The 22,112-nt window shown below is 38.5% G+C and overlaps 1 protein-coding gene across 4 annotated transcripts in view; it reads right to left on the bottom strand.

Annotated features, from left to right (window-relative positions):
* Positions 1 to 22,112, bottom strand: part of RELN (reelin) — a 276,773-nt gene that overhangs the window by 138,861 nt on the left and 115,800 nt on the right. For all 4 annotated transcript variants that reach the window (XM_039363759.1, XM_039363760.1, XM_039363761.1 and 1 more), the window contains exons 8-11: positions 21,832 to 21,883; positions 10,124 to 10,220; positions 8,133 to 8,373; positions 1,666 to 1,811 (exon numbers count right to left, since the gene is read on the bottom strand). In XM_039363759.1, coding sequence (XP_039219693.1) covers positions 1,666 to 1,811; positions 8,133 to 8,373; positions 10,124 to 10,220; positions 21,832 to 21,883 — 536 coding nt within the window. The remainder of the gene's footprint in view (positions 1 to 1,665; positions 1,812 to 8,132; positions 8,374 to 10,123; positions 10,221 to 21,831; positions 21,884 to 22,112) is intronic.

The following is a 22,112-nucleotide window of genomic DNA, read 5'->3' as shown; positions in this document are numbered from 1 at the left end:
AGATGGCATCTTCCATCAGCCTTAGTCAGCATAGAGAATGGTGGAGGATGATCAGAATCATATTCTGGAATGGAATGAGTAGAGTAGAGTAGAGTAGAATAGAATAGAATACAGAATGGAGTGGAATGGAATAGAATAGAATAGAATACAGAATGGAATGGAATAGAATAGAATACAGAATGGAATGGAATGGGATGGAATAGAATAGAATAGAATACAGAATGGAATAGAATAGAATAGAACAGAATACAATGGAATAGAATAATGAAGAATAGAATAGAATAGAACAGAATAGAATAATGAAGAGTAGAGTAGAGTAGAGTAGAGTAGAGTAGAGTAGAGTAGAGTAGAATAGAATAGAATAGAATAGAATAGAATAGAATAGAATAGAATAGAATAGAATAGAATTCTTTATTGGTCAAATGTGATTGGACACACAAGGAATTTGTCTCCGGTGAATAAACTCTCTTATGGAGAATATTAAATTTCCTGCAGTTGCTGACACTTGCTGAAGTAAATGGACTTGCCCTTAAAATGTTGGGAAAGCCTGTCTGTAATGATGGTTATACCGTGGTTTTAGAAGTTGGCAAGGCAGATACATGAATACTAAAGAGATCGTTCGAAAGAAATGACTGAATTAAAAGATGCTCAGGAATGCCTTTCTGGAGACTTGCTTCTTGTAGCTTCTGTTTGAGCATTTAACTGAAAAATATCCAGCGTCCAGGCAACTAGCAAAAAAGTTAAATCCCAAACAAAGAATTCAAAATAGGCTAAAGCGCAGCCACAGGAATTTCTTACTGTCAAGCACATCTGAAGCCAGAGGACAGGCGACATCAGCAGCCATGATGTAAGTATGTACATCCACTGTCCTACTTATATCATTTATTTGCTTCATTGGAAAACATGAATCATGTCTGAGATCTCCAGAGGAAACTGAATGGACTATAAAAACCACTTAACCAGCACGCTGGCATTGAAATGAGATTTTTTGCCCTGGAACTAATCTCTTTCTCCTCCGCTGAGCTAATGGTTCGTGATATGTATTCTATATTTGGAGTGCCAATATCATCAATATTAATATAGTGTCAATAACGGTTGGGTTAAGCATTTGTATATTAATTTCAGTAATTCGGTCATGAGAGCACGATAAGGGCCCCATATATGTGTGTGTGTGTGTATGTGTGTGTTTTCTGAGGTTTTCACGGATGTTTGTATATAGGTCTTTGTTTATTCGGGTTTTCTCCCTCCCACGTCAAATTGGAAGTATCTTGGCGACGTTTCAACGAAGTCCCATTCGTCATCTTCAGGCTGGTGTTTTCAGCTTCGTGCTTCTAGGATCACACATTGTTCCTAGAAGCACGAAGCCAAAAACACCAGCCTGAAGATGACGAATGGGACTTCGTTGAAACGTCGGCAAGACACTTCCAATTTGACGTGGGAGAAAACCCGAATAACCACAGGAGATTCCTTCAAGATGCCAACAATGGTTTTTGTAAATAAAAAGTGGGTAGTTTCAAAAACTTATCATTTGGAAGCTACCAACCCTTCTCCTTTGTCCTCAAAATTTGGGGAAATCCATATATTTTATTACTATCCCGTGTCGCTAAAAACCAGCCAAACGTTTGGTTGAAGATACATCAACCCATCTGAAGAGTTAGAACTCACCCTTTCGGCTGGCTCTCAAATTCTTCAGCCCACTGCTCCTGAGCATCTTCAGTAGAGAGGTCCACGTCACGTGTCGTGGCAAAATTGAACTCATTGCCTTCAGTTCCGTGGAAGTAAATGGCATTTCCATCTGACTGGCAGCTATGCTACAGAAGAACACACGCGGGAAGAATCTATTAAGTCAATTTTGTTCGCGAGCTTTGCGAGAAAAAAGACGTATTATTGAACAGGTGGCTTATAACACAAGCTAAACTCAAAAAGGGATCCAACATCACAGGCTTCCACCCTAATTTTGAGTGATTAATCATTTTTCAAACACAGTCATTTTTAATTTAAAACTCTACCTAACATTACAAAGTCATATATTCATTCGTACGTTCTTTATAAAGGACATACATTCAATTTCGTAGCTACGATGATTGTGGGACGAGCAGGTACAAAAACAGCCGGAGAAGTGATTGAAGCTTGGGAAATGGGTCCTACATATGTCAACAGGAGCGCTGATTTACTACCAGCTTATCAAATACTTAGGAGGCTGGGGCTTGGCATCACAAGGAAACAATAGCCAAAGACTTCATCTACCTAATCAACAACTAAAAAGCCACACACACAAGGACGAGTCCGAAAAGTTGGAAGACTAAACCTCGGGTCCCGATGACCAAACCTGATTGGATCCTGCAACATTACAAAGTCCATCCTATTTTGGTTACTATTCATCATAGTAACCCCATATTTGTCAATCACAATTAGGTATACACACAGGGCATTTGACGCACATAAAAAAAATGGCAGAACTGGCTGACATCTTCATGACTTCTCCATTCCACTTCTGGAATGCTGGTGTTGCCTATACCCCTATTTGATTTTATCTCCACATTTTTCTCCAAATATTTGTCAGCAAAATAAGGAACATGAATATTCTTTCAGACAATCAGAGCTTCACAAAGATTTTTTTTTTTTAAAGAAACAACTCAGATTATTTTGGCATGAGCAGGTCCAGCATGTGGGCAATGCCAGTTTGCAACAGGCTGGTGTTGGAATGGAAAGAAATCTCTCAGGGCACTTATGCTTTACTTTAATGGAGAGTCATCAATTTTCTCCATTAAGAAGTTGTCATTCACCCACCCAGCTGGAAAAGCAATTTAAAAAAAAAATGCCAGCCAGACTGGTTACATCAACTACAGAAAGTGCCTTTTCAAAATGCAAGTTAAGACTATTATTTTCAGCAAACCAAGTGGCGTGCTTCAATTGCACTCAAGTTTATAATCGCTGTCATATAAATGATTGTTTTTACCACTTCTGATCGTTCTTAGAGAGGTTTTTAATTAAAACCTTTGTCCTGCAAACTGATTAAATAGAAGAAAAAAGAAGATGGAAAAATATTAATTAAAAAGATTATTGTGTGCACAAACATGAATTCAATATTATGCATTGCTAGGAACAAATTATAATTCCCCCCTCTTTTTATTTTAAGACTGCAATTCAAAATCCACCTATTTGAAAATTACCCTGCTGAAAGCAAGGAATAATTCCTGAATTATAATTATAATATTGCACTCTAAATCTGATTGCAGATTGATGGAGAGTTGTAACTTTGATACACCTTAATGCATTTACAGTTATATATTTAACAGTAATTGCTGTTTTTTTTAAAAAAAAAAATTAAATGGTTTACAAGGTTGAGATACAAAGCGAATAATTCAGGCTTTTTCATAATTAAAAGGAACATATAACTAGGATGAAGGCTGCCCTTTACTGAGCAAAGATGAAAGATTTAATTACTTTTGACTGATATATAGAAGGGAAGTTGTGATAGCTAACAACTAGTTAACATTGGCTGATCTTGAACAGTTAAACATATCCAATTAATATTTGCACAGGCAATTATTACAAAATCCCAGAAGATCTTCCCATTGGCAAATCACTTATCAAAAAAATCAAAACCAAAGATGTTTATTTAGTCGTCCGGAGCTGAGTATAAATTCATAAGCCCTTGAGAAATAGCCATCCAAAAATTTAATCCATTTGACAGCTTTATGTAAGTTTATTTTTTCCTTATCAAAGAAAATAGAATCCTTGCATTACAGAACACCACTACCAGAATAAAATAACTATGTTTATTTATTTATTTATTTTGCATCTTGCCTTTATTATTTTGGCAAATAAACTTGCCACAGAAGTTGTGAATGCTCCAACACTGGAGGTTTTTAGGAAGAGACTGGACAACCCTTTGTCTGAAATGGTATAGGGTTTCCTGCTTGAGCAGGGGGGTTGGACTGGATGACCTTCAGGGTCCCTTCCGACTTTGCTATTCTGTTATCTGTTCTGTTAACTCAAGGTGACAAAGATATCAAACATTCCTCCTCTTATGTTCCCCATAAGGAGAGAAGCAACCTGGAACTAAGGAGAAACTTCCTGACAGTGAGGACAATTAATCAGTGGAACAACCTGCCTCTAGAAGCGGTGAATGCTCCAACACTGGAGGTTTTTAAGAAGAGACTGGACAGCCATTTGTCCGAAATGGTATAGGGTTTCCTGCCTGAGCAGGGGGTTGGACTAGATGACCTCCAAGGTCCCTTCCAACTTTACTACTATTACTATAATAACCCTGAGAGGTGGGTTGGACTGAGAGAGAGAGAGGCCCAAGGTCATTGAGCTGGTTTTCATGGTTAGAAATATAATATATGTTATATTATATAATAATACTAGACTATATGGTTTCTATTTTCAAAAACATATGCCTAGCTCCATGCGGCATGAAGTGTAATGGGAATAAATGTCAGAGGGGGATTAGGTTGACAAATAGAATTTACTTTCTAAAACTCTATGGAGAGAGAGAGAGAGAGAGAGAGAGAGAAGGGAAAGAGAGAGAAAGAAAAAGAGAGAGAAAGAGAGAGAGGGAAAGAGAAATAGAAAGAGAGAAAGAGAAAAAGAGAGAAAGAGAAAGAGAGAAAGAGAAAGAAAGGAGAAAGAGAGGATACATAGAAAGAGGGAGAAAGAGAAAGAGAGAGAGAAAGAAGAGAGAGAGAAAGAGAGGATAGATAGAAAGAGGGAGAAAGAGAAAGAGAGTAAGAGAGAGAGAGAGAGAGAGAGAAAGAGAGAGAGAAATGTAAGATTAATCAACTAATGCACTGTCCTGATGGATAGATACTTCACACTCTGTTGGTTTTGAAAGGGAATATTGACAAGCCTTTTATAAGAAGTTCAGTACACATCTAATCTCTAATTCACCCACTTTTGACATAAGCCTTAATCAGAGATGCACGCAACTATGGAGGAAGAGTAAACCAATTAAACAACGTAAAGGCTCGCCGATTATACATGTATATTCCATTAAGAGAGATTGCTCCGTAGAACAATGTGGGTAGAGGAGGGGGAAAAAGGCACCGTAAAATAAAAGATATTAGAAAAGAATTTAGCCAGCGTAATTATAGGAATAGGCATGGCTGGCAAAACTGCCTTTCCAGATTGCACGCTAAATATTTCAACCACAGGTTTAGATATTTGTATCAGCAATTTGGGAACATTTCAAAAGCATATCTTAACGCTTTTCCACTTGGAAAAGAAACAGTGAAATTACTAGGGATGTTATTCATGAGTCACAATACAAGACTAAAAATCAGTACAGACTTAGGCCCTCTCAAAGGAACTAAGGAGAAACTTCCTGACAGTTAGAACAATTAACCAGTGGAACTACTTGCCTCCAGAAGCGGTGAATGCTGCAACACCAGAAGTTTTTAAGAAGAGACTGGACAGCCATTTGTCCGAAATGGTATAGGGTTTCCTACCTGAGCAGGGGGTTGGTCTAGAAGACCTCCAAGGTCCCTTCCAACTTTATTATTATTATTATTATTATTAAAGGCGCTTTAAAGGCAACTGGATTTTCTGGGTTTTTTTCCCTTCAGAAATTTCACTTCTCAGCCAGGAAGCTTCTTCAAGTTCTCTTCACAACTGCAGAAGCTTCTCGGATGAGTAGCGAAACGTTTTCAAAGAAAACACCAGTGGCTTTTTGTAAACAAACAAACAAACCAACAAAACCAAACAGATTTGGGACAAGCAGGAATTAGAGGATTGAGAATATCTCTAGAGTTTAAATCTTCCATTTTTAAGGTTCAAAAGAAAAATGAGCAAAACTCTGCTTGAGGATTTCTTCACTTGGGCTGTATCGAAATACCTGACCTTTTTTTTTTTTTTAACCAAATGTTGCTCTGAGATTTTCTTTATGTTGTTAGAATGGAAATATTTATAACATTGATAACAGGTGTATATGGTATTTCGTGGCTGTTTTACAGGTTACTCCTATACATCTTTAGATACATGGTGGACCGTTGAGAAGACGTCCATCTCCTGAATTTTGGTCCTGTCTCCCTCAATTTCCTTTTACTCCACAGGTCTGCTGAATTCATTTATATACACACCATAATCCTAAACCAGGGCTAGGCAACCTTGGCTCTTTTATGACTTGTGGACTTCAACTCCCAGAATTCCTGAGCCAGCATGGGGGAACTATGGCCCCCTCGTGACTTGTGGACTTCAACTCCCAGAATTCCTGAGCCAGCATGGGGGAACTATGGCCCCCTCATGACTTGTGGACTTCAACTCCCAGAATTCTTGAGCCAGCATGGGGGAACTATGGCCCCCTCATGACTTGTGGACTTCAACTCCCAGAATTCCTGAGCCAGCATGGGGGAACTATGGCCCCCTCATGACTTGTGGACTTCAACTCCCAGAATTCCTGAGCCAGCATGGGGGAACTATGGCCTCCTCATGACTTGTGGACTTCAACTCCCAGAATTCCTGAGCCAGCATGGGGGAACTATGGCCCCCTCATGACTTGTGGACTTCAACTCCCAGAATTACTGAGCCAGCATGGGGGAACTATGGCCCCCTCATGACTTGTGGACTTCAACTCCCAGAATTCCTGAGCCAGCATGGGGGAACTATGGCTCCCTCATGACTTGTGGACTTCAACTCCCAGAATTCCTGAGCCAGCATGGGGGAACTATGGCCTCCTCATGACTTGTGAACTTCAACTCCCAGAATTCCTGAGCCAGCATGGGGGAACTATGGCCTCCTCATGACTTGTGGACTTCAACTCCCAGAATTCCTGAGCCAGCATGGGGGAACTATGGCCCCCTCATGACTTGTGGACTTCAACTCCCAGAATTCCTGAGCCAGCATGGGGGAACTATGGCCCCCTCATGACTTGTGGACTTCAACTCCCAGAATTCCTGAGCCAGCATGGGGGAACTATGGCTCCCTCATGACTTGTGGACTTCAACTCCCAGAATTCCTGAGCCAGCATGGGGGAACTATGGCCTCCTCATGACTTGTGGACTTCAACTCCCAGAATTCCTGAGCCAGCATGGGGGAACTATGGCCCCCTCATGACTTGTGGACTTCAACTCCCAGAATTCCTGAGCCAGCATGGCTCAGCTTGGAAACATCTCCCTTTCCCTTCAGCATGGCTGGCTCAGGAATTCTGGGAGTTGAAGTCCACAAGTCATAAAAGAGCCAAAGTTGCCTACCTATGGCCTAAGCAATATACAAAAGCAAAGTAAGTCTTAAGCACCGTTGGCAGTGAAGGTAGTCCTTGACTTTACAACTAGCTCATTTACTAACAGTTCAAAGTTACGACAGAACTGAAAAAAGTGACTTATGACCGTTTTTCACACTTATGACGATTGAAGCATCTCTATGGTCATGTGATCAAAATTCAGCTGCTTGGCAACTGCCTCATATTTATGACGGTTACAGGGTTCTGGGGTCATGTCTGAAATGGTGTAGGGTTTCCTGTCTCAGCAGGGGGTTGGACTAGATGACCTCCAAGGTCCCTTGCAACATTATTATTATTGTTATTATTGTTGTTGTTGTTGTTATTATTACTGTTATTATTATTATTACTACTACTATTACTATTACTATTGTTGTTGTGTTGTTGTTGTTGTTATTATTATTATTATTATTACTATATCCCCTTTTGGATCTTCCGACAAACAAAGTGAATGGGGGAAGCTACAGTGTGCTCTGAAACACCTTATTAGAATCAGATCTGAAGTTCTACTCAGGCTTATTAATTAAGTGTAATAATAAACATCACAGCTTGATTATGACATCTTATGAAAACGGAACGGCTAAGCAAATAGGACACCCATAATTAACACCCTTTTTGTTAGGGAGCAGAGAAGAATATTTAGAAAACGCATCACATTTAATAACCCTTTACTGCTCTGCTACGAAGATGGGCTTGCGTATTCTATAGATTAAATTTCCATTTGATAATCCCACGCGCAACATACAAAGCTACGCTGCGCGGGGACGGGGGACGGGGTAAAAATGAAATAACTAGAGGAGACATCTCTCCTTTTTTTTGAGTTTCATCTCAAGCAGGGTTTATTTCTCGGGAGAGAATCAAACGCTTCACGGAGTCAAACTAATTGCAAATTGAAAATCAAAATTAAGCAAACCTTAATAGTGGCTCCGGGGAAGAACAGCCAGTTTCCAGTGTCAACAGGATCAAGGGCGTCTTCTAAAACAATTTGTCTGTGAGCTGCGTTGATGATCAGTATATTGTCCAGGGCCCAGCAGGATTCGTACACGTCACCCACACGTACATATTCCTGCTTCCACTGAAATTGAATATTTTCTCCTTTGGCTTCTTCAGGGAGATACAGGATGTGTATTATGGTGCTGACGTTAGAAGGAGCTCTGTAGGACACGAGTGGGCAAAATGAACAGCATTAATTTTTTTTTTGAGTTGCTCACGGAGCCGTGGCAACTAAACAAAATTCATAACTGATGCTCACTTTTTTTAATCCTGTCTTTCCAATCAAAACCCGTTCAGTTCTAAGCAAACGAGTTAATCTCGCCACATTTGCTGAAATTAAAATGAAATTGCATTTTGGCTGCAAAACCGTGTCCTAAAAGCAATTGGTAAAACACCGAGGATTTTATACGGGGAAGTCGTGCTCAACTTAGGAGCACAAAAGTTCTGTCGCTAAGTGAGACAGCAGTTAGGTGAATTTTGCTCCATTTTATGACCTTTCTCGCCACAGGGATCAAGTGGATCTCTGAAGTTGTTAAATTAGTAGCACAGCTGGTTAAGTGAATCTGGCTTTTGCATTGATAGAGAGTCTCCTGCTTGGGTGGAGTGGGGTGGGGTGGACTAGATAACCTACAAGGTCCCTTCCAACTCTGTTATTCTGATTCCAAAGTTAATGGCAAAAGGGACACAGCATAGGTTCATGCCAGTTTGCAAGTGTCCAGTTTTGGATCACATGACCGTGGGAATGCTACGACGGTGTCAGTGTGAACAACGATCACGGGTCGCTTTTCCCCATGCCGTTGTAACTTCGAACGGTCGTTATACAAACAGTTGTATGTTGAGGACTACTTGCATTTACCTTAGAACTATGAAAGCTTGATCTGGGCTAAATTCTGCAGGGAAGAATCTGGCGAGTCCCATAGACTCACCCACCACTGTAGGACTGGCTGTTTCTTTACCCTGTTCCATTTCATTGTTCAGCACTGGAGCTGTGACAGCCCATTTGATTTCTATGGGACTCACAAGATAGTATAGGACTATCCATGTTATCACAATTCTCTTGTTAGACTATCTAGAAGAATAGAAAGATTGATTTGCTCTTCTTTGCAAAATAAAGGCAGAGAATTGGAGAAGTGAAATTTGTCAGAGCAGGTACTTTCTTATTGCACGAGATAACCCAGGAATAAACGCAGTAAACAGTGGTCTATATTAAATGGTGGTTTATCTTACACTAACTACAATGTACATTGGGAACGAAATACATACACGTGCTAATACAGCAGGATCCAACAAACCACAGTTACAGCAGGAAACAGAAGAGAGAGAACACATCAGCAGAGCCTTGCCTTGTATAACATGGCTCTTAAAGGGACACAGACCCTGCTGAGTCATTCCCATCATTACATCACACATCTCACATTATACAAGCTGGTTAGCTTCTAAATCATTACCGTGACAAAATTTATTTGTAGTTAAAACCTAGTCTCCCCATTTAATTAGTCTGTTCATTCGTTCATTCACTCATTTAGCATATTTATAACGTATTTGATTCTCCTGTTGGAGCAGGGGGTTGGACTCGATGACCTCCAAGGTTCCTTCCAACTTTATTATTATTATTATTACTATTACTATTATTATTATTATTATTATTATTATTATTATTATTATTATTAAAACTATTTTGGCCTCTCTCTAAACTGCCCTTCTAATACAGACTTCTAAAGAATTCAAATCTCTATTTTTATTATTTTAAAGACATTGTTTAAAATTTACCACCTGAAATTACAGACGACGTGCCTCTTAAAAAAAAAAAAAACAATAAGCAAAACTGCAGCAGTGAAATAGAACACCCCACAGCCAACTTTTGTAAAACATTTCAGGGAAAAACAGCGCTGAGGAAGAGTTATAACAAACCTAATTTTCTCCAGTTGAATCCAGTCTTCTGAATTATTCTTCGAATAGGAGACAATTATGTCTGGATCGGAGTAACTAAAGCGACACGTCCCTGACCCTATGGAGAACAATAACAACAGAAATATTTATAGCCCGGTTAAGTGATACATTATCCTTTTGACATTCTCTTCTGAGAGAGTCCTTGCCACCATTCTTAATTTTCCATATTTCAATTTTGCTTTTTTGATGGATGGCCAGTTTTGCTCTGCTGTTGGCCGGAAAAAGCATAATAATGCATGCTCCCTGAGTTAGGAATAACTTAGGGGAGATAAATCACAGCAGAGCGGCATAATCTGCGATAGATTTCCCAGGAGAGAGCATAATAAATTACTAAACACTCCCTACACAAAATGCACACACAAGGAATGGTGTAGCAAAAAGGAAGTGTCACTTGCCATACTTGCCAAGGTACACAGTGAAAAACTGCGATCCGTGACAGGGGTCCCTAAAGCATAAAGGAAAGACCGACCTCATCACCATTGGACAATCTTAGTTATATAGGTAGCCCCTGATTATGACCGTCATTGGCAGCAGAACCTCTGTCAATAAGCAAAGCAGTGAAATGAGTTGCGCCCAATTTTATGACTATTTTTTTGCTGTGGTTCTTAAAGAGCCGGTGAGGTGCAGTGGTTAGAATGCAGCATTGCCAGCTAACTCTGCCCACTGCCAGGAGTTCGATTCTCACCGGCTCAAGGTTGACTCAATGTTCCGTCCTTCCGAAGTCGGTAAAATGAGGATCCAGATTGTTGAGGGTGATATGTTAACTCTGTAAACCTCTTAAGAGCGTGCTATTGCTATTGTTGGAAGTCAGCTGTCCCAGAACCACATGCTGTTGGTTCTGTTTTTCGATAAACAGAATTTCTCTTCCAAACAGCCTCCATTTTATTCTTTCCCGGCTTGGACTGGACCTGAAGATTTTTCTTTCAACACTATGGCTAATCCACATGGTTGTTAAGGAAATCTGGCTTCCCCTATTGACTTTGCTTGTTGGAAGCTGGCTAGGAAGGTTGCAAATGGTGACGGGGACACTGCAACCATCATAAATACATGAATGTTGTCCATGTGATCACGGGGATGCAGCAACGATGATAAGGGCAAGGTCCTGTTGTAAGTCACTTTTTATAGCAACATTGTGACTTTTGTAAGTCAAGAACTACCTGTAGATTCTTTCAATTAAGTAGAGTCAGCTTATTCATCTCCCAGAGAACAGTATGGAATAGGAAGACTATCACTGAGGCAGGTGCAATATGCTGTGTCCTGTTTTCTCTTCCTAGCAACCTAAGACTTCTTGTATAAATTAACTGTTACCCAGTCAGGTATATCTGCCTCTGCAAGAGACAGGAGTCGCCTTTAAAGGCATAGAAAATAAAGTTACCTTACTTTACAACATCCCTTGCAACTCATTCATAAGTTGCAGGTCAAGACCCACCCAACATTTTGCTACCAAGTCCTGATCTGATCTCCTCTTAAGGCTGAAGACCACAAGTTTGGCTTTATCATCCAGATATTTATTCTCGCCTTCCTTTCTTTACAGGTATTTATGATATCTTCCGAAGTAGACGGACCTGCGGAAGGGCAAGACTAGACCAGACTAGACTAGAGTAGAGTAGAATATAGAATAGAATAGAATAGAATAGGAGTTGGAAGGAATCTTGGAGGTCATCTAGTCCAACCCCCTGCTCAGGCAGGAAACCCTAGACCATTTCAGACAAATGGCTGTCCAGTCTCGTCTTAAAAACTTCCAGTGTTGGAGCATTCACCGCTTCTGGAGGCAGGTTGTTCCATTGGTTAATTGTTCTCACTGTCAGGAAGTTTCTCCTTAGTTCCAGGTTGCTTCTCTCCTTGATTAGTTTCCATCCGTTGCTTCTTGTCCTGCCTTCTGGTGCTTTGGAGAATAGCTTGACTGCCTCTTCTTTGGGGCAACCCCTGAGATATTGGAAGATTGCTATCATGTCACCCCTGGTCCTTCTCTTCATTAAACTAGACATACCCAGTTCCAGCAACCGTTCCTTATATGTTTTAGCCTCCAGTCCCCTGATCATTTTTGTTGCTCTTCTCTGCATTCTTTTTAGAGTCTCAACCTCTTTTTTACATCGTAATGACCAAAACTGGTGGACCAAAAGTGGATTCACCTCTAATAAGCCCGGGAATGCTGGGAACCAGGTTCCTGATTGTTTAGTCTCTTCCTTGCACGTTGTAATGATTACGAGATTGAAACCAGAATCCATGCTTGAGTGCGCACTCTCAATGCTTTGCCCTGGGAGACTGGAGACCGTGCTCGGACATGTTATTTCTTCCACGCCAATCCCTTTTAATTAAGCTATTATTCCATAATGAGCACCTGTGGGCAGTCTATCATCTCAGAGAGTTTTGAGCAGCCAGGCCTGTAATGCTCTAATCCCAGTTGATGAACTGAGTGGTTCCCCCCCCCCCCGTCAATAAATAATCAAAATGAAAAGCCAGTCCCCCACGAGGGCTGAAGAAAAATTTGAAGCGGTGCTGCAGCTCGCCATAATAAACAGCCATCGATATGTACATGCTTTCATCCGTGCCATTGAAGAGTCAGAATAATGGCTTTAAGGATCAAGAATTTATAACGGCCGAATCCTATCCATGCCACGGAGTTCCTCGGATGTATTTATAAAGCCCGATTTTTTTTATTCGGCTTCTGTTCCGGTTTGATTTAATGTCATGATGGCTGATTTACCCCGCCCCGCGATAAACTGAATTTCAAACTTCCGTCCAATTGCTATATTTGATTCTAATTTCATTTTAAAAATGTACTTTATCCCAATTTCATTTTAAACTGTATTTTATTTCTATTTTATCCTAAATTATATTTTAACTAATTCCGTTCCAAATTGTTTTTTTTTTTTTACTGCATTTTAGGATAACGTGTGTTTGGAACGCTGCACTTTGATATGGCCCATGGGCTAATCAATAAAGATTATTATTATTATTATTATTAAATTTCTATCTCTCTCAGTAAGCTTTTTACTCTCAAGTTCCAGATTCTTTTACTTCCAGTAACCTGCTCAGTTTATGATTCGATCAAGACTTCCATCAATAGAGGTAGCGATGTCTCTTCAGCAGCCTCTTCCGATTAGGTAAGATAACTTTTACTGTCATTTTTTTTTTACTGTGGGCACATTGGCACACATTAAAAATGAAATCTAGTTGCTTGCTCTCAAAGTGTACAAATACATAACACACATTTAAACCTGCTATATACAACATACGTATAAAGCTGCACCCTTACATATAAATATTATATAAATATTAATCACTATTCCATCTTGAATAGATAATGGAAAGTGGAAGCTGTAGAGTTCACAAAATGATGATGATGATGATGATGGCGAAGGCGAAGAAGGAGAAGAAGGAGAAGGAGAAGGAGAAGGAGAAGGAGAAGAAGAAGAAGAAGAAGAAGAAGAAGAAGAAGAAGAAGGAGAAGGAGAAGGAGAAGGAGAAGGAGAAGGAGAAGGAGAAGGAGAAGGAGACGGAGAAGGAGAAGGAGAAGGAGAAGGAGAAGGAGAAGGAGAAGAAGAAGAAGAAGAAGAAGAAGAAGAAGAAGAAGAAGAAGAAGAAGAAGAAGAAGAAGAAGAAGAAGAAGAAGAAGAAGAAGAATAAGAAGAAGAAGAAGAAGAAGAAGAAGAAGAAGAAGAAGAAGAAGAAGAAGAAGAAGAAGAAGAAGTTGGAAGGGACTTTGGAGGTCTTCTAGTCTAATCCTCAGCTCAGGCAGGAAACCTAGACCATTTCAGACAAATGGCTGTCCAGTCTCTTCTTAAAAACTTCCAGTGTTGGAGCACACACAACTCCTGGAGGCAGTTTGTTCCACTGATTAATTGTTTTAATTCTCAGGGAATTTCTCCTTAGTTCTAGGTTGCTTCTCTCCTTGGTGAGTTTCCATCCGTTGCTTCTCGTCCTGCCTTCAGGTGCTTTGGAGAATAACTTGACTCCCTCTTCTTTGGGGCAGCCCCTGAGATATTGGAAGACTGCTATCACGTCACCCCTTATTCAGCAGACAAAATGTCTCCTTCGGAAGTTGGCTTATCAACCAGGAGAATTCTACCAGGACAAATTCTGCATTCTGAAAGAATCACAGTAACCTCTCCACATGCTGCAGTCAGAAAAGAAATATGACCTCTTTGTCCTCTAGGTCAAGGAGTTAGACCAGATGGTGATTCCACTGTGAACATATATTTGATGAATTTAAATTTTCCAATAAAGGGAAGATGCCAGCTTCCCATGGGATGGGACTGTGCAATTAGAGATGGCCCACACACCTTCCAAAGCAGCCCTATAAACCTTTTATAGGATATACAGTTAATTTAACCTTTCAAAAAAAAAAAAAAAGGAATGCTTTGTATCTTTGCTGAAGTACTTGTTTTTTCCCCAAGGTTTTGCCTAACCCCATAAAAAGTCTTTGCTGGATTACAGCAAGTGTAATTTTCGTTTGGAATCACAACAAATGCGATGCTGTGTGATTCCCTATCGCAATATCTGCGGCAGAGAAAGAGGCCAGATTCGTAATATTCTACGTTACAACAGAATCTGTATTCTAACATTTCCCAATTAAGCTTTAAGACAAACAAGAGCATGGGCTTCATAAAAATAATGCTCCTAATACTATACTTAGTCACTCCAAATAATTTCCACGGCAATATTAAAAAAACACACGAGAAGGTCCTTGTTTTTGAAGTATCAATTGATTGTGCCTTATAGCCTAAAGTTGCCTGTTATTATGTTCAATAGAAAATATTCAGTGAATTGGTTGCAAAATAGCAGAGATGTAAAGAAATAACTTTTGCTTAATCTAGCAATTATTTCTAGATCTAAAAATAAATCTCTGGAAAGACACCAGAAAGTGTTATAACACCTTTTTTCCTTTGTTTCCCATCCATATTTATCGTGTGACTTAAAAAAGAAAATTTTAATGAAGTTAAAAATAAAATATTCCACCCCTTGCCAGCTTGTACAATATGCCTTAACATCTTCGTGCAGCTAACGAAACAATGGCATGGTGATTAATTAATGTTGCATCAACACGGGTACATTGCATTCCCAATTAAGCTCTCAAAAATAATTTGACTAACAACTGCCACTAACCTATATATTTTTTTCTGACACAGCTGTTAGTTTCTTCTAGTATTAAAAACAAATAAAATAAGAAAAACATTTTATATACCGTTTTTTGTTTATTGGCGAACATCTCTTTAATTGGATGGCAACTGTTGTCATATATACATTTCAAATAGAGAGGAACTCAAAACCCTAAACACATCTTTCCAAACTTAATAGACTTGCAGTGTATTGGACTACTGGGCAGTAAAATTGTTTAAAATTTGATCATTTGTCTTGTTCTGGCAGCATTTATCTGTAAAGGAACTGATTTTATAAAGCAATTGTATAAAGTTCTCAGAATAACTAGAGAAAGTTGCCTTCTCAGGAGTTTAGAGAACTAAATTCTGGCATGCCTTGGTCTTGTTGAACAAGGAGAACTTCAGTAGGGAAATGATATTTTAGAGTTTTGCCACAAATACCTGTAAAATCCTGTAATTATATCATCTGGGGTTTCATAAACCACATTGTTTAATCCAGAACAGAAGAGAGCAGAACAGAATATATGGAATAGAATAGAATAGAACAGAACAGAATATGGAAAGAACAGAACAGAACAGAACAGAATAGAATAGAATAGAATAGAATGGAATACAATGGAATGGAATAGAATAGAACAGAATAGAGTTAGAAATAAAGAATAGAATAGAATAGTTAGAAATAAAGAATAGAATAGAATAGAAATTGGAGAATAGAATAGAATAGTTAGAAATAAAGAATAGAATAGAATAGAATAGAATAGAATAGAATAGAATAGAATAGAATAGAACATGGAAAGAATAGAATAGAATAGAATAGAACAGAACATGGAAAGAATAGAATAGAATAGAACAGAATAGGAATGGAATGGAATAGAATAGAATAGGAATGGAATAGAATAGAATAGAACAGAATATGGAAAGAATAGAATAGAATAGGAATGGAATGGAATAGAATAGAACAGAATAGAGTTAGAAATAAAGAATAGAATAGTTAGAAATAAAGAATAGAATAGAATAGAAATTGGAGAATAGAATAGTATAGTTAGAAATAAAGAATAGAATAGAATAGAATAGAATAGAATAGAATAGAATAGAATAGAATAGAACAGAACATGGAAAGAATAGAATAGAATAGAATAGAATAGAATAGAATAGAATGGAATGGAATAGAATAGAACAGAATAGAGTTAGAAATAAAGAATAGAATAGAATAGTTAGAAATAAAGAATAGAATAGAATAGAAATTGGAGAATAGAATAGTTAGAAATAAAGAATAGAATAGAATAGAATAGAATAGAATAGAATAGAATAGAATAGAATAGGAATGGAATGGAATGGAATAGAATAGGAATGGAATAGAATAGAATAGAACAGAATATGGAAAGAATAGAATAGAACAGAATAGAATAGGAATGGAATGGAATAGAATAGAATAGAATAGGAATGGAACAGAATACAATACAATACAATACAATGGAATGGAATAGAATAGAACAGAATAGAGTTAGAAATAAAGAATAGAATAGAATAGAAATTGGAGAATAGAATAGAATAGTTAGAAATAAAGAATAGAATAGAATAGAAACAGAACAGAATATGGAAAGAACAGAACAGAACAGAATAGAAAATAATTGCTCTTCAAAGCTACAAAGAAACTGGAAAAATGACTTTTGACTGTTTCTTACATATAATCATTGCAGCATCCTCATGGTCATATGATCAAAACTTGGACACTTGGCAACTGGCATGTATTTATGACGGTTGCAGTGTCCCGGGATCACGGGATCCATTTTTGTGCCCTTCTGACAAGCAATGTCAATGGGGAAGCCAGATTCACTTAACAAACATTTTGCTTAGTAACAAAAATTTGGGGCTCGGTAGTGGTCCTAAGTCCAGGACTACCTGTATCTTATTCCTTCAGTTTTCTAAATCCTAGAGATTGAAACTGCTCCTATGAATTGCAAACCTGTATGTATCTCTACAAACCACAAGATCCATGCAGAAAACTGCCTTATAATTCTGCCAACAAAAACACCTCTACATTGAAAGAGTTTATGTCCAACTGGTGGAGCCTTTACCCTCTTCTCTTATGTCTACCTGTCCTGTCCTTAGTAATGTCTTCAGCTCAATCCTTACTCCATCCTTTATCATGCTTGGGGAAGGTGAGGAGGAGAACTAAGGGAAGCACTTTGTTTTTACAGAGTGTAAAGCAAAGATGATTTAGCTAATGAACCATGCTAATATTTCAGGGCAGCTAAGCTTTAGAGCTCTCCGGGCGACTTATTTCAATCCTAAACTGTGCAATTAAAATTTTTGGCTGGGAAGTTCCCAAAGGTCCTACTTTTAAATATCTTAATTAGGAGGAATCCCATTGCACAGGATAGCAGTTCTGAGCATAGAGACCTCTGTAAAAAGGGAGGCGTGGATTTATCTGACATTAAATCAAGGTGGAACCTCCATTCTGGATCTGGAAGGAAGGAAGGAAGGAAGGAAGGAAGGAAGGAAGGAAGGAAGGAAGGAAGGGGAGGAGGGAGAGAAGGAAGGAAGGGGAGGAAGGAAGGAGGGAGGGAAGGAAGGAAGGGGAGGAAAGAAGGAAGGAAAGGAAGGAAGAAGGAAGGAAGGAAGGAAGGAAGGAATGAAGGAAGGAGATGGGAGGAAGGAAGAAGGAAGGAAGGAAGGAAGGAAGGAAGGAAGGAAGGAAGGAAGGAAGGAAGGAAGGAAGGGGAGGAGGAAGGAAGGAAGGAAGGGGAGGAAGGAAGGAAGGGGAGGAAGGAAGGAAGGGGAGGAAAGAAGGAAGGAAGGAAGGAAGGAAGGGGAGGAAAGAAGGAAGGAAGGGGAGGAAGGAAGGAAGGAGGGAGAGAAGGAAGGAAGGGGAGGAAGGAAGGAAGGAGGGAAGGAAGGAAGGAAGGGGAGGAAAGAAGGAAGGGGAGGAAGGAAGGGGAGGAAAGAAGGAAGGGGAGGAAGGAAGGAAGGGGAGGAAAGAAGGAAGGAAGAGGAGGGAGGGAGGAAGGAAAGAAGAAAGGAAGGAAGGAAGGAAGAGCCATCATAATTATACAAACTGCCTCTACTTGTCCTTTAAACTTAATGATTTCATATATAGCAAGTGCATCCAAATTAATTAATAGAAATAGCTCATCGCTACCTCTATCCAATATCAGGGAACAACAGCAACATAGCCTGTTGATATTCATCCTTGAAAGAGCACCCAAAACACATTTAATAAAATTGTTTCGGGGAAGTTATCCTTTCAAACCCAGCCTCTAAGAAGCTTTTGGAGTTAAGAGGCAATATGGGCCATTTTCTCACTGTTCAATCCTTTACCGTTATCCGTTTTCTCCCAATCAGATTACTTGATTCACATTGGGCATTTGGGCAGTGAAAGAGCTAAACGGCCTGGGGGGGAGGGGAAGGGGGGACGGTGGCGAATTCAGCTGTTGCCCATGGGTTTCCAACAAACAATCTATTGCTATCACAAGAGAAAGAGCATTAGATGCTTTGACGAGTAGACAGCACACGACAGAGCTAAAGAACAGATGATCAGTCACGTTGACTCCAAGTACTTGCTTCTAGACCAGCATTCCTGCAAAATTCTGGGTTGGGTGGGTTGGGTTGGGTTGGGTTGGGTTGCCTTGCCCTTGCCCTGCCCTGCCCTGCCCTGCCTTGCCTTGCTGCTCTGAAATCTATGGAACAATGCAAGATAGAGATGTAATAGTAAATAAATTTACGAGATTTGGACTCCTTTTGGCTTTCATTTATCTTGACTGCATTATGAGAACTCCGGTGGAATGTGCTCTTGACTATAAATTAACACAATCCTTTCGTTACTTGTGTTCTTGGACAATTCAACAGATTTACAGTTGCTTCAGGTAGGAACAGCTAAGTGCAGGGCTATAAGTTTTGATAGAAGTTATTTCTGTAGCTGCTCAGCTTGAGTAGAAATTTTATAGGACTGTATAGATGTGTAATATATATATAACTCTAAACAATATAACTAATATAGGTTTAAAAGGAAGAAACAGCTACGATCACACATTGCTCCTAGAAGCACGAAGCCCAAAACACCAGCCTGAAGATGACGAATGGGACTTTGTCGAAACATCGCCAAGACACTTCCAATCTGACGCAGGAGAAAACCCAAATAACCAAAGACCTACATACAAATACCCGCGGAAACCTCAGGAAACAAATATATATGTATGTATGTATGTATGTAAAATTTTTTGGATTGCTAACAAAGAATTAAGGGAGAATGGAATAGCTATTTCGAGCTAATTAGCTCTCATCAGCCAGACATACCCTTTTGAGATTCGAACCTGGGCTACTTGCACGTTAGGCAGCTGCATTGACCTCTAGGCCACAGGCTCTTTCTCACTTTGTCAGCAGTGTCAGGGAGGGAAGAGACAGGGAGGAGAATTACCTTGAATAATTTTTTTTTATGCACCCTGTCGGCCCAAAAGATTTCTTTTTCCCATATTTGGGCCAACAGGGTGCATAAAAAACAAAACAAAACAAAAAAAACCACTCAAGGTCTTATATACATATATATATATACAGTATATCTCAACACGAAAAATAATAAAAAAATAAAAAACTCATTTAGATCGCTGTTGTCAGCTAGTTATTATGGAAACAATAAAAATAAGCACTAGAACTCACTATGGAAGTAACAGCTCAGCCAAAAGGCCACAGCTATTATTTACCTGAGACCTTATTTTAAAAACACTAATAAAACAAATCAAAGTAAAACACAACTGTAAAATACATTCCTGGGACCTTCTGAATCTTGCATTTAATTCAAAGTAGGGGCTTAATCTCATCATGTTCATTTCCAATAAATTTCTCCACTGCAGAATCACAATCCCACTGAGAAAGACTCAGCTGGAATAATTGGCTGTTAAAAATGAGAATTTAATTTACAAGTACATTTCTAGAATTCCGCATCCACATTGCTTCTTCATTCTTGAGTTATCTTGACAGTCAAATGGTTAATTTCCCACAGACAATCAAAACATTTGCTCAAAAACTGTTTTTTTCCCCTATTTGTGTTGATGATAGCCATGTTCCAATATTTGAGGAGGTGACACAAAGAGGGAGTGGAGCTATTCTCCAAAGGGCCTGAAGGCAGGACATGAAGCCACGGATAGAAACTAATCAAGGAGAGAAGCAACCTGGAACTAAGGAGAAATTTCCTGACAGTGAGAACAATTAACCAGTGGAACAACCTGCCTCCAGAAGCGGTGAATGCTTCATCACTAGAGGTTTTCCAGAAGAGAGTGGACAAATATTTGTCTGAAATGTTATAGGGTCTCTTGCCTGAGCCGGGGGTTGGACTAGAAGACCTCCAAGGTCCCTTCCAACTCTTCTATTCTATTCTATTCTATTCTATTCTATTCTATTCTATTCTATTCTATTCTATTCTATTCTATTCTATTCTATTCTATTCTATTCTATTCCATTCCATTCCATTCCATTCCATTCCATATATTCTGTTCTATTCTATTCTATTCTATTCTGTTCTGTTCTGTTCTGTTCTGTTCTGTTCTGTTCTGTTCCGTTCCATTCCATTCCATTCCATTCCATTCCATTCTATTCTATTCTATTCTATTCTATTCTATTCTATTCTATTCCATTCCATATATTCTATTCTATTCTATTCTATTCCATTCCATTCCATATATTCTATTCTATTCTATTCTATTCTATTCTATTCTATTCTATTCTATTCCATTCCATTCCATATATTCTATTCTATTCTATTCTATTCTATTCTATTCTATTCTATTCTATTCTATTCCAATTCTTCATTTCTCTATTCTATTCTTTTCTATTCTATTCTATTCTATTCTATTCTATTCTATTCTATTCTATTCTATTCTATTCTATTCTATTCTATTCTATTCTATTCTATTCTATTCTATTCTATTCTATTCTATTCTATTCTATTCTATTCTATTCTATTCCAGTCTCTATTTTCTATTTTCTATTTTCTATTTTCTATTCTATTCTATTCTATTCTATTCTATTCTATTCTATTCTATTCTATTCTATTCTATTCTATTCTATTCTAATTCCATTCCATTCCATATTTTCTATTCTATTCTATTCTATTCTATTCTATTCTATTCTATTCTATTCTATTCTATTCTATTCTATTCTATTCCATTCCATATATTCTATTCTATTTTCTATTCTCTATTCTATTCTATTCTATTCTATTCTATTCTATTCTATTCTATTCTATTCTATTCTATTCTCTGTCTGTTCTATTCTATTCTATTCGATTTGATTTGATTCTCTGTCTGTTCTATTCTGTTCTCTGTCTGATCTATTCTATTCCATTCCATTCCATTCCATATATTCTATTCTATTCTCTATTCTCTATTCTCTATTCTCTATTCTCTATTCTATTCTATTCTATTCTATTCTATTCTATTCTATTCTATTCTATTCTATTCTATTCTATTCTATTCTTGTATTTTGTACAAATACAAAAATGCCATAAAACTCTGAAATAAACTTGAGTTGCATTTCTCTTGCCTTTTAATTAAAGTCATCGCAAAAACTCACCTATTGAAAACTGGAGCACGGAAGCCGTTGTCGTGTTAAGGTCAGTGGTAATCTACAGAAGAAGAAAAAAAAGGGAGGGGAGAGAATTGTTGAATTGACCTATCAAATTCATTAGGTGCTAAACCTTTACGGAACATAAAACTGGAATCTTTATCCCTTAGTCAGTATCCTGTTGTTAACCCTTCAAGGTAATTCAGGTAAGTCACATTCTAGAAAAGGGGTCTTCATACTTGGCCCTTTGATGGCTTGTGGACTTCAGCTTCCAGAATTCCTCAGCCAGG

Source organism: Crotalus tigris, unplaced genomic scaffold (assembly GCF_016545835.1).
Source record: "Crotalus tigris isolate CLP2741 ecotype Arizona unplaced genomic scaffold, ASM1654583v1 scf7180000019599.1365583, whole genome shotgun sequence".
NCBI classification, from domain to species: domain Eukaryota; kingdom Metazoa; phylum Chordata; class Lepidosauria; order Squamata; family Viperidae; genus Crotalus; species Crotalus tigris.
The sequence above is the reverse complement of the archived record's forward strand: the minus strand, read 5'-3'. Positions and strand labels throughout refer to the sequence as shown.